This window comes from Scleropages formosus, chromosome 20, assembly GCF_900964775.1.
Source record: "Scleropages formosus chromosome 20, fSclFor1.1, whole genome shotgun sequence".
NCBI lineage: Eukaryota > Metazoa > Chordata > Actinopteri > Osteoglossiformes > Osteoglossidae > Scleropages > Scleropages formosus.
The window spans coordinates 2,114,902-2,131,272 of NC_041825.1; the positions used below are offsets into that span (position 1 = coordinate 2,114,902).

The 16,371-nt window shown below is 46.6% G+C and overlaps 1 protein-coding gene across 1 annotated transcript; it reads left to right on the plus strand.

Moving 5' to 3' along the window:
* The first annotated feature begins 996 nt into the window (after window positions 1-996).
* On the plus strand, window positions 997-16,337 carry pth3r (parathyroid hormone 3 receptor). Its single transcript, XM_029246936.1, has 14 exons — window positions 997-1,028; window positions 1,691-1,802; window positions 8,754-8,859; window positions 10,455-10,565; window positions 10,728-10,852; window positions 10,992-11,086; window positions 12,604-12,757; window positions 14,094-14,247; window positions 14,356-14,416; window positions 14,548-14,614; window positions 14,876-14,970; window positions 15,084-15,225; window positions 15,457-15,498; window positions 15,927-16,337. The coding sequence occupies exons 1-14, from the start codon at window positions 997-999 to the stop codon at window positions 16,335-16,337; spliced, it is 1,707 nt and encodes a 568-aa protein (XP_029102769.1).
* Window positions 16,338-16,371: the final 34 nt, after the last annotated feature.

Below are 16,371 nucleotides of genomic sequence, written 5' to 3' on the forward strand. Positions count from 1 at the left end.
AGCAGCCCTGAAAGTACACTTAGTTTATAAAAAATAAAGGCATAACAGGCAAAATATTGTTAAATTACCACTATTTTCATATCATTTGGAGGAAAAAAAAATCAAGATCAAATTACACACACACATTTTCTGAACTGCTTGTCCCATGCAGGGTCACGGAGCCTACCCGGCAACGCAGGGCGTAAAGCCGGGGGGGAGGGGACACACCCAGGATGGGACGCCAGTCTGTCGCAAGGCACCCCAAGCGGGACCCAAACCCCAGGAGAGCAGGACCTGGTCCAACCCACTGTGCCACCGCACCCCCTGACCAAATTACAGCAGAGGTATATTTTAATTCCTAACAACTGATACATGTGCACTATCTGGAATACAAGTACAGTCTTTCACTGCCTTATGACATTACTTTGAACCTGTTTTGGATGTTATGAACAGTAATTTGTTCTTGAAAAACCCCTTTGTAATATGAGCTCTAATACCTCAAAGGTGTAGTTATATGCTTTCCTGAGCCCTAAAATTAACACCCATTTTATGCTAAAATATTGGCAAATACCATGAAAATGGATACAGTTAGTTGAAAGGTAATAATAATTGTTATCATGTGGACAGTCAAAACTGGTCTTGCACCACTCAGGTGTCTGGAGGTGTGTGGAACCCAAATTCAGTCATAAATATGAAGAAATACAACATGAAGTTGGGCATATTGATGGAAACTTTTCACAAGTCTGAATCCTCGTAATCCGAATGGACCTGTGTCGGGGTTAGACCGGACCGTGTTGGGTGAACCTGCCAGCACCCTTCAGTGCTCGTGTCTTGTGTCACTATTGTGTTATACTGTGTGTATAGTGCTGTAACCCTGTTTAATGTACCCTTGGGTATTGTCACTTCAAGTCAGTTCAGCTCGTTCATCCATCCAATTTCAGTTACCGCTTATCCTGAGCAGGGCTGCGGTGAACTGGAGCCTATCCGGGAAGCATCGGGCACAAGGCTGAGGGAGGTATGCCCTGGACGGGAGGTCAGTCCATCGCAGGGTACAGTTCAGCTCAATTCAATTCAGTTTGACAGGTTCAAAATGAACAAGGCATTCTGGGTAACTGTAATGAAGTGCAGAGTGATGAAGCAGTGCACAAAGTGACAATATTCCCATATTCCTGCCAGACCTGGAACATTTAACAGCACTTGAAAGTCAGCCTTTCCTACTGCTCAGCAGTGGTGGTTCCTACTTAAGAGAAAAAATGGCCTTCGATGGGGCGGGAGGGAGAGAGAGAGCGAGAGAGAGGAGCTTCCCCGGGGGCCACGGTTCTCCTGCGCAAACAATGAGATCCCAGTGTGAACCAGGGAACCCTGCTGATCCTCCACACACTGAACGGTGCAGCGGAGGACGGAGAGGAGCACCAGCTCGCACGCTCACCGCACTGAGACCGGCGGTTCGGACACCACTCTGCCCAGAGAGTCTGCGCTTCCCAGAGAGTGTGTCCCTCATGGAGCGTTTAGAAAGAAAGACGGCACATTTCCAACGTGGACCACTTTCTACTCAGGGCTTTTCCTAGTTTACACTACGTTACGGGGTTGACGTGGAGGGTACGGTTCTGTTTGAGCGATGGTTCGTGGACTTGCAAGTCACAACAGGAGCAGCTTCTGGAAGTCCATCACTCAGAGAGCACCCTAAGGACACCTGAGGTCTCGTCCCCAGGACTGCGAAGGAAGGTCCTCTCGGGGTGTTCTGGCAGAAGGATACCATGACGTCTTGGAGAAAAGTTGATGCTTTTGTCCTGCTTTGTGTCCTTGTGGTAGTGAATGCATTGGTGAGTCTTCTGCTTTGACTTTTTTGTCCACGTCTCATCTGGGTGTGACTTGGACACAACATCTGTATAACAGCACAAGTTCTGAGCACTGCTAAATACTTCATCTACCGGTTTGGTGAGCGCTTAACACCAGAGTGCCAACCAGTTAACAAAGCAGTGCATGAAAAAGTGAGGAGTGCACTCGTTTGTTCAAAATTAATAGTTAATAAAATTAAGTGATTGTTTACTCTAAATTAATACTCAACAGTTGCTGCAGAACTTCAGTCCAGCGTGATGTTCCAGATGTACAATATTTCCAGTCACTGCTTACTATATTTCTACTGTTTTTTTCTAGAAATTGCTTTACTCCTCTTTTGGTTTTATTTCACTGTGTTGCATTCCGTTGTTTTCTGTTTAATTCGAACCCTTTGCTTTACTCAGGAGTTGCTCAGTAAAACCACTGCTGTTAATTTCCACGTTTGCTGCTGTTTACATATGTGCAATACTCTTTATTCTGTATTTCTAGTATAGTACAATGTATTCTGCATTTGCAGGTTGCATCACACTCTAGTAGCTGCAGAATTTGAACTTAATTTTACTTACATAATGACAAAAACTGTAAATTATTGTTATAGATAGATAGATAGATAGATAGATATACTTTATTGATCCCACAAGGGAAATTATTATGTTATAGCAGCAGAACATGTCAGATAAATACTTGCAATATACATTTAAAAAAAAAAAACATATAAAACAAGTGGAAAAATACAAGTTAAAAATACAAGATAAAAATATAAGTATGTACAATTTATGAACAATGTATTATTAATTATTATGTATTTTGTATGCACACTGTCATTTAATCTCCCTTGTGAAGTTTGAATCCATTTGCAGGATTAAGCTTTTGTAGTGAGCTTTTTAGGGAAAACTGTGGCTTTAACATTTGGGAGTGAAAAGCGGTGCGATAGATGGGGAAACGACGGGAAAAGACAGGGTGTGTGTGCTATACTGATTTGCCGTAGGTGTCGTGTAAGCAGCGAAGGATGAGGAAGAACAGGAGAACAGCTCTCCACACCGTTTCCACGCCGATTTAGTTGAGATTTGTGCGGCGAGGCGTTTGTTTTGCCTCCGTTTAGAGCTTTCACATTTGCACAGGATGGATTTTGTCAGGAATTCTCCAAGGGGGTGGCCTACCCTCCTCTGGCCTCAGAGCATTTGAAAGGTCATGAAGTTTCTGTCCAGAAGGTTTTCTGATAACCCAGGTGCACAGCAACTGCAGGGGGTCACGCTTCCAACCTCACATACCGTATCTGGGATGCGTGATCAGGACTTAAATAATGCCCTCCCCTAAACCTGTGGGTCGGGCTATTCTTCGTCAATCCGTAGACGATCTGAACGCACTTAGTCTTTTTCGAACTCAGAGGAGAATTCCTGGAAATAGGTAGCAAGCAGCGTGTGTCATCCATGACCAGCTCTTCCCTTTAACCCAAACGCACAAAAGAAATGAGCCTTCACGCTGAATGTTCAGGACGCTTGTTCGGAAATGTCTGCAGGAATATTTAAAACATGTTACGAGGACAATGAGCTGCTTTCTTGTCATAATATAATACACACACACACTTTCAGAACCGCTTGTCCCATACAGGGTCACGGGGAACCGGAGCCTAACCCAGCAACACAGGGCGCAAGACTGGAGGGGGAGGGGACACACCCAGGACGGGACGCCAGTCCGTCGCAAGGCACCCCAAGCAGGACTCGAACCCCAGACCCACTGGAGAGCAGGACTGCAGTCCAACCCACTGCGCCACCGCACCCCCTAATATAATATTATAATAGAAAATGTAAGGGTAAATCATAGAATAATACAGGGTGATGAGCTGTTTTCTTGATCACACAGACTGAGCGAGGCCCCCAGCAGCTGTGCAACTGCAACATATCTCGGAAATGAAAGTGCAGTAGCAGAACATCTTTCTCTTACGAATAACGTGCTCATTTTTGGACTTTCCGTAGAGCAATACCATGATTTCTCCGCAGCAGGCCCTCAGCACGGTTTCGTACAGCGATACATGACTGAAGGCTGAAAGACCTGCAACAGCATATATACAAAAGAAATTAAATAACAAAATATTCCCTCCTGTTCCATTAGCTCGGTTTAAGTTTAAAACCGACTTCTCAGCTGATCTCATAGCATTTTGTCTTACAGCGAATGCTTCCCCGTCCAGACGTACCTGCAGAGCAATCAGTGCCAGTGCAGAGTAACTTCCAGCAATGAAACTGTTTTGTTTACTGACTGCCATTGAGAGGAGCTTTTACTGTCACCGTCCCACAAGCTTACAATATTACAAAATCAATAGCAAAGCAGTCAGTCCAGATAAAACTCCATTAAACTAATTCTCCATGATCTAAGAGTAATAAAATCGCTCTGCTTTCCAGTCAACAAGTGCAGTTCAGCTGTAATAATGACCCATTTTTCACTTAGAGGGCTGCAAAGCCATAATGTCTTTGATCGGAAAATAAACTGATACAATAATCAAGGAACAGCATGTCCTTCGGTTACGTAACCCCTCCTCTATTTTGAACGTAGGATGCATACAGCGTAAGTGTAAAGTAGAGCGCTGAAGAAGTGAAATTTCTCATGGCATTATTCTTCCCACTCCATCGTCAACACCCGCTTGTCTCGAGTGGGGTCGCGGCGAGCCAGAGCCTAACCCGGCAACGCAGGGCACAAGGCTGAAGGGGGAGAGGACACACTCAGGACAGGACGCCACTCCATCACAAGGCACCCTAAGCAGGGCTCAAACCCCAGACCTGCCACACAGCGGGCACCAGCTGAACCCACCGCGTCACTACGCCACCACGCCCCCCCCCATCCCTCCCCTATTGACTTGAAATAATTCTGAGGCTCAGTCAATACTGGAGAATTCCACATCTGCAAGTGGACATCAAACTGGACAGTCGTGGAGTCAAGGGATCAAATGCTGGCTGTTGACAAAGGGATAGTGCCCAATGAGAGATTTGATGGCCAAGACAAGCATTCCCAGATTCACCCAAGGGCCGGGGCTAAGCGTTTAAAAAAAAATTTAAAAAACATGATTGCTTAATGCTTCTGAGCAGACTGGAGAATTCTGGAATAAATCTGTCAGTTACAAATCCCCTTTGTGTACGAGACGGCCACGACGGAAAAGGAAGAGAGAGACAATTAAAATAATTGTCACGAAACATATAAAAGTCAACCGTGACGTGGTTTCATGCATGCCAGTGCAATTTACAGTCTATTACGTGCTCCTGTACAGTATATTCATTCCTTCTTCTACCCCTAACCTGTGATTTTTACTATGGTATGTTACAGCCTGAGGGAGTAAACCTCACTAACAGTGATGGAGGCACATGAACAAATAGCTATGTAGTGTCTGGAGAAGCTGTATCATTTTATGTGCTCTGTGAAAGTTTAAATATCACAATTATAACAATATTGTGCACATACTGTACGTGCAGAAATATGCTGTTAAGGGACATTTGGGTGATATAAGTGTTTTGTGCCTTGTGAATTATAGCCTTGACTTGGAGCTTGGAGGTTCCACAAGGAGTGGAATGTGTGTCTACTATCTGACACCTCTGGGTGCACGGACACACACACACACACACACACACACACACACACACTTAACCTCACTGGGGGTGTAACTGATCCATATCTCTCCATCTGTGTGTGGAAGCGGCAACTGCTAGTTTTGAGGAACAGCCGCCAAATGTTTTGGGCCACAAAGAAGCCTGTGTTCCACGCTTCTCAACCAGGGTAAAGGAAAGTATCTGTGAGAGCAAGGCCCCCCAGCGGTAAGCTGTGTGGTGAGGAGATCATGGTGGTGTGACACATACTGCACTCTTGCGCAACTATTTCGCGACATATGATGGCGGCGGATTAAGCCCTCACGTGTTTGCAAATGTAGCTTCGACAACAACCTCTTAAAAAATGTCAGCGAGATGGAGCGGAAAGAGCGAAATTACCCCCCTTTTGGCTCCCTTACCGAAAGAGGTGGATCAGTGCAGTGTGTTATTGAGCTTTTCAGTATGGTTGTTTTCCAGGTAAACTAGGTTGACGGTTGAGGAGAGGAAAACAAAAAATTCCCATCAAGATTGATGGGGGAGCAAGATAAACCTCTGGACGTCCAAGTGCCGGTGGCTGCCCACCCCTCCTAGACCTTGTGCTGTGATTACAGTGGACCTGTGTAGATGCGTCCATAACTAAAAACCAGTACAACGGCCAACGCAGATCTAGAGTCTACAGAGAAGGAAGTCATGATCCAGTCCCAGGTGGCTGATCTGGTGAACAGTTGTCCCTTCCCAGCTTCTAATGGTGGCTTATTCACCAGTGGACAATGATGTGCTCGTTAGAGAGCCAGCTACTCAGGTGGCTCAGGTGTTCCCAAAGCCTTCCTGATGCTCTAGAAAAGTTAGGAGGGGAGAGCAGTCTGTGAGCAGTCATTGAAAGTCACTCCACTTCACCGAAGATCTCCTCTCCATACAGTTCACCTCTGGGGGGAGGGGGGCTTGTTCATATGGCCTCCTGGGAATGTGTTGGATGCTGCATATATGCAGGTCAGAGGTTAAAAATCATGGTTGCTGCTGATGCCAGTGTTAGCGTATATCCATATAATAAGAAATGTCATGGTAAATCCTCAAATAACAGGGTGATAAGAAGTTTGGTGGAAAAAATATTATGAGCTGGGAGACAGTGCAACTCTGGGCAGGAGGTGGGCACTGCACGATGGAGAGCTTGCAAGGGCCCATGCCTGTCCTTAATAAGCAATGACATCCAGCTGGAGACACTTAAGGCTCCATTTCAAAGGGTATAAAAGCAGCTAGTCTGAGGACTGAGGAGCAGGACTGTGAGGTTTTCTTGCCTTCTGATTGCCTCAATAAACATGACTAATGCTATGATTTTTGGTGCCCCTAGGCAATCAATCTGGCACCCCTTAGACTCCTACTTCTAATTAAGACTTATGTACAGTAGACAGTATACAGTACAGGGTTTACTTACGATGAATCCATCGTAAATTGACTTTGTCATGAGTCACAAATTCACCACACTTCCACTTCAGGTTTCTTTGTCTTTCGGCTTAGTGTTTGTACCTTTTACCCCCTCAGCATTATCAGATCCATCCACCACTACCTTGTAGCCACACATTTCTTTCGCCTGCAACTTATCTCCATTAAACTGTACAAGCCCCACATCACATCTGTTGATATCCTAGACCTTGATCAATGATGCACCTCTCACTGCCTCTCCTTCTTCCATCGGTACCTCACCTCATTCCTCTTCTGTTCATACCTCTACTTCATCCACCTTTGCTTTATTCTTTCCATTTTGTCTTCTCTGAAACTTTAGACTTGAAACTCTTGCTTCTTCAGCTTCTGCTTTAGCCTTAGCACTGTTTACAGCTCCTTCTACAAGATGCAGTTACATATAACATCTCCTTTCTACCTCATCCCAACTCATCCTGATTCTGCAACCACCTTCAACTTCCCTCATTCTACCTCTATTATTCTTCTTTCTCAGATTCCATCACCAGTTCTTCTGGAATCACCATCTCACATCGCCCACATCTTTGCGTACTTGCAACCTCAACATTTTCCTTACCAGGTGTCCCCAGTCCTTCACCAGCCAGCATACCCAGTCTTAAACTGAATATCAGCACTTATGATGTTTACATCTTCCAATGTCACATTGCTTATTTCCATCTCTATTCTGTGTTCTGGCTTCCATCTCCATTCTTCCTTCTGGTTGACTCCTTCCATGTCTGCACCTTAATGGCAGAAACTTCCACTTCTGTAACCTCCACATTTACCTTAATTAAAAATATCTTCTACACCACATTGCCACAGCTGTATGTCACATTTAACTTCACTGTTAGCTACTTCTAAACCCTCAACATTCAACTTATTTGATGTTTCTTCTCATTCAGAAAAAAGAAAAGTTTTTTGCAACTCTTATAAAACCTGTTTTGTAAAATGAGTTTGTCATTTCACGTCTCGCTGTATCTGAAACTAACTTTATTCCTGATTATTGTTTCTTAAATTAGTTGATTCCTTCCTCCAAAATGACCAAGAACGTTACATTTATTGTAGACAAAGGTACTTGCAATTATCTATTTACAGGTGGTCCCCAACTTACGATGCGATTGCGTTCCGATAAACCCGTCATAAGTCGAAAATATCATAAGTGGAAAATGCATTTAATACACCTAACCTACCGAACATCACAGCCCAGCATACGTGCGATGGCCATTATGGGTTTGCCGCCTTCATGCTGGGCAATTATCTTGAGTTCCTCCTCAAGAGTAACTGTCCTCCTCTTCTTCTTCCCACCAGTAGCAGGAGACACAGATGGGCGTTTCGGTGACATGGTGGACGTGCTAAACACAACCGCATGGCAGACTGGGAGATGCGGATCGCTGCTGCTGCCCAGCTTCACAAGAGAGTATCGTACCACATATCGGTTGCCGGGGGAAAAATCAAAATTGGAAGTACAGTTTCTACTGAATGCGTATCGCTATCGCACCATCGTGAAGTCGAGAAATCGTAAGTCGGACCATCGTAATTTAGGGACCGTCTATATATAGCTAGGTAATTTTATTTACTTACTGCGATTCAGGATAAGTACACTACTCATGGGTACTGCAGCAAAAGTGGGATTCAAACATATGTTCTGCAGGTGCAAGGCAAAGGCTCCAACTACTGCGCCACCTGCTGCCCCACTTAGGAATGTAACAGTTGATGTACTCTACTCAGAGCCGTTACCAAAACCCTTAGCCTGTGGCTCACCACTCTGATCTCAGCTCTCATTCTGAGGTCAACAGCTATACAACAATATACTTTCTCATAAGTGGCACTTTGCAAGAGTCATTTTTTGGTTGGGAAAAGAGGAGCTTTACTGCCATTGGACTAAACAGACATTCCGTTCCCTGCCAGGTGGATTCAGATGATGTCATCACAAGGGATGAGCAGATCTACCTGCTGATTGGAGCCAGGGCCAAGTGCGAGAGAAGCATCCGATCCCAGATGGGCACCGTGAGAGGTGGGGGATCAAACCTCGAATCCCGAAGCCTTCCGAGATTTTATTCGCTGACTCGTCAGATTTCCCGCAGTGAAGAATGAATGGGAGCTTTTGAGCTTTTAACATTTTATTAGTACAAAAAAATGGGCAGCAGTGGAGGTGAAGGAAGCACGGTTTAATTGCAGTGAAAACCCTCCCATCTCTTACAGTCTCTGTTAAAGGATGCTTCGGTCACCATGTAACAGCGACACGTGGGGAAGCACTAAAAGACCCAATAAGGGAAAAGTCGGGACATTTGGCACAGAGGGTGTAGCCCTCGACAGGACTTTGTTATTGCTTTAATTCGGCTCCATCTTTGTTCCGAGTTTCAATAGCTCAAGTGACAAAAGCAGCAGCGGTCCAATTTCCTGGAGACCAAGTCGCCATGGCAACTGTCAAGATTCAAGATGGATGCTGGGGAAACAGTAACAGCACCGGTTCAATTACTTTGCCATGTCTCATTTACGTGCGCTGACAAGCCTGGATGAGCTGCATGATAACTCATGGATAGAGACATGAAACATTTATATTTAAGCTCAATCCTTTTTTTCAGTGAAAACCGAGAAGAGCATCAATCAGTGCTACTCAATGCATGATATATTAAGCATGGCCAATAACAGACATTTTTATCTAAAACATTCGGAACAACAAAAGGCCCAAAATGAAATTTGTGCAATACATCCTATATTTCAATACAGAGCATCGAACAAGCAGCTTATTTCAAATTGTTAGCATCCAGTTACCAAATGAGTCCAATATAACAGAAAAATACAATTTTAGCTATGAAAATTAATGTTTTGATTTGAATAATAGTAATAAATATGTAATTGTCAGGGGCGAACACTGGAGACAGGTAGGTGGAGGACCCAGGTGCGGGTGAGTTTTTATTCAAGCAACCAGGTTCCAGGGACAAGGCGAAATCAAGGTCGGGGACAGGCGAAGGTCTGAGAGGCGCGAACGTCATAAACGGGGGAATCCAAGTCGTGGTCGAGGAGACCAGGCAAAAGGTCAGGAACAGGAAACAGGCAAGGCACTAATGGCAAGAGCGCTGAGAGCGCAAAGCACGGGGCGATGGCAAGAATCCGCGCCCGAGTGTGGACGCGGAGCCCTTTTATGCCCGGTCTTCTTGAGCGGACGCAGGTGCGGCTGCTTGGCTCGTTCCCGGGGGCGTGACAGAAATAGAATATTAATTATTCAATGTTATTTTCTTTATATAATATTATAAATATTATTATCAAGCATTTAATTAAATGGTAATTAAATTTAATAACAGTAATAACATTGTCAAAATCACACTGCAAATATTATGTAAATATTGCTTTAAGCCACGGCATATTATACTCCGGAATCCAAGTAGCTCAGCTCTGGTGGAGGCTTCACGCTGTAACTGAACTCTACAATCCAGGTTTAAAGTCTCAGACAAAAGCAACTTTATATCCCGTGAAAAATTATTGACGTGCTGATGCAGGCCGAAGGAGGGTCTGAACTCCGCGTCTGGGAGTCCGAGCTGCGGCTTCTGAGCCGAGGGCTCGATCCTCCAAAAGCGCTTTGGAACGATGACCGTTTGCTGCTTGCAGACGACGACTGCGCGCCAGAGTGGGACGGCATCATCTGCTGGCCGAAAGGGAAGCCCAGCCAGCTGGTGTCAGCGCTCTGCCCAGACTACGTCTATGACTTCAACCACAGAGGTAACTGTGACGTAATTTGAAGTCCTTTTTCATCTTGATTAAAACGGAATATCGTCCACCATACAGTGCACCTCCGGTGTTTTCTCTAATAAGCCCGGTAGGAACCATCAATGCCGTCATTAGTTGCGGTTGTGACGCTCGAACCCTGCCGCCCTGCCCTAGGTCAGGCCTACCGCCAGTGCGACCCCAGCGGGAACTGGGAGCAGGTGCCGAGCATCAACAGGACCTGGGCCAACTACACGGAATGCACCACGTACCTGCTGTCCAGCCGCAGGAACCAGAAGGAGGTGACGCTGCATCCCCCCTCGGCGCTCACACATATGGATTCGCGGTGTAGCTTCGCAAAGAACGTGGCTCTAGTCCGGCTGTGGGCTTCAGCAGGCACTGTTACACGTGACTGACTTCCGGCGACTCGTCCGTCCTCAGGAGGTGTTTCAGCGCCTGCATCTGATCTACACCATTGGCTACTCCGTTTCGCTGGTTTCCCTGCTCGTGGCCATCGCCGTTCTCTGCTACTTCAAGTAAGACGCTTGAGCGGTTGGGGAGGGGGGGGTCATAAGGATGAAGAAACAGAAGGCACATTTGGCGTAGTGTGATAATTGAGTAAAGGGCTTTGGGGTCAGTGGCACAGCGAGTAGCGCTGCTGTCTCACAGCACTTGGGCGGTGCAAGAGGATGTGGGTTCAATCCCTGCTCATCCTGTGTGGAGTTTGCATGTTCTTCCTGTGTCTGTGTGGGGGTGCTCTGGTTTCCTCTCACACTCCAAAAGATATGCTTTTCAGGTCCATCCATTGTGTGTGTGTGTGTGTTCCACTGATGTATGGATGAGTGACCCAGTGTAAATAGTGTATCCAGCAAGTCACTGCAGTGAATAAGGTGTGTGGGCTGATAACACTACACAGAGTTCATTGGAAGTCCCTTTGGACAAAAGCATATGATAAATAAATGTATTTAAGTGTAATGCTCAGAACCCCTGCTGCACTGGGGTGAAACCGAAGCAACGATGTGAGAACACACACAATTTTACTGAAACGCTAATATTTTCGGCAAAGACGCTGATGAAGGCATGCAGCCGAAACACATCCACCCCGTTACGGTAAATATTATTACTCCAGTAAAATAGTCTGTGCTCTTCCATCTTTGCTTGGCTCATAAATTTTAACAGATTACACTGGTGAGCGGCTTTTTTGTCCCATGAAAAAAAATGCCTGTTTTCTATGTATTTTTGCACGCCGAATTCAAATACATCTTCAGAATTTCTCTATCACCCATAGTTTTTCTGTGCCAGTATATTTACGCATCACACCGTGTAGTATATTGGTACCGGTACCGTATGGGGCATTTGAAACGAGAAGTTCGCGAAACAGCGATTCTCATTGTTTGTGAAGTACAGTAGCTTATTTCTGAAAGTACGAGTCTAGACGGGTGAGTCGCCGGAGGAACGATTTCACCGAGACATTTCGGATGTGGAAAAACGGTACGGAGGCAAATCGAGTCCCAATGTGCCGGCAGACTTTTGCTGGACACCGAAGAGAGACGTTCCTGAGGCCAAATACAGGCTGAAAATGCTGCTATTTTTATATTATTTTCATACGTTTATTACTATTATCATACGTTTTACAAGCGACTTTGTACATATTTTAGGTGCAAAAACAGCCTTGTTAATCAATAAGTAATATGCATTTTTTCACAAATTAATTGTTTTGTTGCTTTTAAACCCTGCCTGATAGAAACATTCTGAAAACAACTCTGAATTCAGTGTAAAATATACTATAAAGTACACCTGTTTTAGCTCGTGGGACCGAAAAACAGTTAAAATTTTGTTGAGCAGCGTTATCGGATGATGTGGCTGCAGGACCCGGGCCTCCGACGACCGGTGACACATCCCACGCGCAAGGTGGCATAAATAGCGCAAGCGCTTCCGCATTCGTACGTCCGTAACCCGGAGCGATTCATTCCCTCCGGCGCTCGTAACTCGAAAGGGTCGCGGCCCCCAAAGGGAAACTGCGGCACTCGCCTTCTCCCTCTGTCTTCCGCAGACGACTCCACTGCACCCGCAATTACATCCACGTCCACCTCTTCGCCTCCTTCGTTTGCCGGGCCGTTAGCATCTTCGCGAAGGACGCCGTGCTGTACGCGGCGTCCGGCGACGGCAAACCCGAGGACGACGGCGTGGGACGCGGGCCCCACATGGTACGACCGGCTCATGGACTCCGACTCCTGCACCTCGTTAAACTTACTATCAAGACAGGCCTCCGCAGCCTCTGAGCGCAGGCCTGCTTTTTGTTACCCACCCCGATGTCACTCGGAATGTTGCGATAGCACGTTAACCGTTGCAGTTGAAGAGAGATCATGTAAATGTCGGTCGATGTTTGGTGGGATCGTGAGTCCTCTTCGCAAAAGATCTAGCGAAGCAAGGTCTCAGGAAGGTCCCGAGGGCTCCTTACGCAACAGCAAAAATATATCAGAATCCGATTTATTTGGCCAAGTATGCATGCGCGCGCACACACACACACACACACACACACACACACACACACACACACACACACACACACACACACACACACACACATACAAGGAATCTGGCTTCGGTTTCCAACGGCTCATTGTGTAGAGCAGACAAAAAAACCACAACATAAACATACACACATATAAACATACATACAACAAGCACAAAGATACATTGACAGTGCCGGAGAATCTGAGAAAATAACAGGGGATGGAATAAATAACGGAAGGGGAGATAAATAATGAAGGGTGACATAAATAATGAGGGAGGGAACAAATAATGAGAGGGGGAATAAATAATGAGGGAGGGAATAAATGATGAGGGGTGAAAAAATAAGGGAGGGAATAAATAATGAGTAATTAATAATGAGGGTGGGAGTAAATAATGAGGGGTGAAATAAATGGTGAAGGACGGAATAAATAATGAGGGAGGGAATAAATGGTGAAGGGTGAAAAAAAATTGCGAGGGAGGGAATAAATAATGAGGGGTGACATAAATAACGAGGGAGGGAATAAATGATGAGAAGTGAAAAAACAAGGGAGGGAATAAATAACGAGTAATAAATAATGAGGGTGGGAATAAATAACGAGGGGTGAAATAAATGATGAGGGAGGGAATAAATGATGAGGGGTGAAATAAATGATGAGGGCCGGAATAAATAACGATGGAGGGAATAAAGGGCGAGGGGTGAAAAAAATAATGAGGGAAGGAATAAATAATGAGGGATCCAGTAATGAGGGAGGAAGTATTGCACAGACTGAGTACAAACGGCTGTCTGTGGACATAACAGCGTGAGGAAAGAAACGTGAAACGTGGGAAATATGTGGGAAAGGGGTCTTTTTCTCTTCATTTCGCAATCATGTCGCTTCCAGGCTGTGACGTGCCACTTTGTCGCGAGCGGTTTTTCTACTTCTGAGCCGGTTCATTGGTTCTGATGCGGTGGCAGAATTCCCCTTTCGCCCTCCGCTGATACGAAGGGTCAGGAGGTGACGGTGGTTTGCTCTCCCATTCCTGCAGGTGGGCTGCAAGGTGGGCGTGACCCTCTTCCTGTACTTCCTGGCCACCAACCACTACTGGATCTTGGTTGAAGGGCTCTACCTGCACAGCCTAATTTTCATGGCTTTTCTTCCAGACAAGAACTACCTGTGGGCGCTGACCATCATTGGCTGGGGTGCGTGTGAAAGGCTCACCTCTTGGTGACCGTTTGACCTCATGTCACCCAAACCAGCATCTCGTTCACTGACTCACAGCTCCGTCTCTCTCGTGGTCCGTCCCGCAGGCGTCCCCGCGGTTTTTGTGTCCATCTGGGTCAGCGTTCGAGCGTCCCTTGCTGACACTCAGTGAGTAACTATCAGCGCCGCCTCTCAGCCTTCATCGCCACATGCCGCATATTCGCTGTGCGTTGAAGACCCTCAGTGTCGCTCATTCTCTTTAAGAGATGCGAGTACACAGGTGTCGCTTCTGTCTCCAGGTGCTGGGACATCAGCGCTGGAAATCTGAAATGGATCTACCAAGTTCCCATCCTGGCAGCTATAGTGGTGAGGAACCCTCCCCGTCTCCCCGTCTTTCTCATCACTCATGCTTGATCTCTTTACGACTCCTCTTCTCCTGGCTCTTACGGCGACGCGTCCTTCCCACCCTGTGGACGAGCTCCGTTTCCAACCCTCATGAAGTCAATTTGAATTTCACAAAAATAAACACTGAGGGTTTCCTCCTGTCCCTCGTAGACCGGAAGAACACTGAAGGACCAAAAGGTAAAGTGTATGTTGGGAAAACGAGTTTCGTTGCTCTTCTTCTAGGTTAACTTTGTCCTGTTCCTCAACATCGTAAGGGTTCTGGCCTCCAAACTATGGGAGACCAACACGGGCAAGCTGGACCCCCGTCAGCAGTACAGGTGAGCGGCCGGCCGTCCATCCCACGCTGGTCATCTGCAGCAGTTTGCGACGTGAGCAGGCGTCACCGTTTCAACACGTAACCTTTCGGGAACTCGTACCGTAACCTCTACAGGAAGCTGCTGAAGTCCACGCTGGTGCTGATGCCGCTCTTTGGCGTGCACTACATGGTCTTCATGGCCCTTCCCTACACGGAGGTGTCCGGCCTCCTCTGGCAGGTGCAGATGCACTATGAGATGTTCTTCAACTCCTTTCAGGTCAGTGTCTCTCACAAATTAACAGCGGCAACGGATGTCGGTCCCGAGTTCGAGAATCATCCGTTCGATTCCACAGTTCAGCGGTCCATGGGGGAGGGTAAATTCACCGCGTAAACAAGGCGAAATATTTCCTACGTTTTTACTGTCTCGGGTTTCGGCAAGAGAAATTCATATTTTGTTGTCCGCATTCAGTAAAAAGACAGGACCTCATTGCTCTTTTTGTCCAAGCAGGGATTCTTTGTGGCTTTCATCTACTGTTTCTGCAACGGAGAGGTGAGTAGGCGTAGACCTGCTCTACACGGTGCGTCCACCGCATATATTTCGGTGTTGATCTCGGGGTCTGTATCTGCTGTATACGGGTGGTCCACTGGCCACCATCAGACATTATACCTTCGATAAACTTTGCGTTATGACGGAGCTCAGCATAACGTGGCGTTGCAGCAGAACTCAAGGTATGGTTGGTCACACCATCTCAGACGCCACTGCTCTGGAGTTCAGCCTTCGCATTAAAATACGAGCAAATTCCACTAGGGGTGTGTAGAATTTTGACCTGCGCTATGTTGCTGTTCTTTCGATCATCGTTGTGGTCGATCTTTACGCTCGATCACAGGGTTGCTCAGTTGAGGTTGAGAGGTTTGGATGGAGAGGTAATGGAGAACGTGAGTCTAAACGAATGTGGCCCTACGCTGTTGTGAGTGCAGGTACAGGCAGAGGTGAAGAAAGCCTGGCTGAGGCGTAGCCTGGATCTGGACTTCAAGCAGAAGAGCCGTGGCACAAGTAGCGGCGGCAGCTGCTATTGCGCTGGGCTGATGTCCCACACCACCAACAGTGTGAACCTGAGCGTGGTGGCCACCAAGAACCTGGGTATCTCTGCAGGGAGACCACGCCCAGCACTCTTACCTTCTCCGGCCAGCCTACCTCGCGGTGCTCTTAGTGACACGGACCTTTCGCCACCCTCTCGGGGACCGGAGCTCAAGCTGTCTGCAACACTGCTCAACCATTCCAAGCCCTCAGAGGAACATGAAGGTGATGAGAAGACGACGCTGCCAGCTTCCATCCTAAACGATCAACGTGTCTCTCTATCCACGAAAGAATCTGAGACTATTCTGTGAACCTGAGACCCGCCCACCTCACCACCCCCGTCCC

Coding starts and splice junctions, on each gene's coding strand:
- pth3r (XM_029246936.1), top strand. CDS start 997: ATGCCCTGGACGGGAGGTCAGTCCATCGCAGG. Junction 1,029..1,690: donor GGAGGTCAGTCCATCGCAGG/GTACAGTTCAGC, acceptor TCTCGTCCCCAG/GACTGCGAAGGAAGGTCCTC. Junction 15,499..15,926: donor ACTGTTTCTGCAACGGAGAG/GTGAGTAGGCGT, acceptor TTGTGAGTGCAG/GTACAGGCAGAGGTGAAGAA.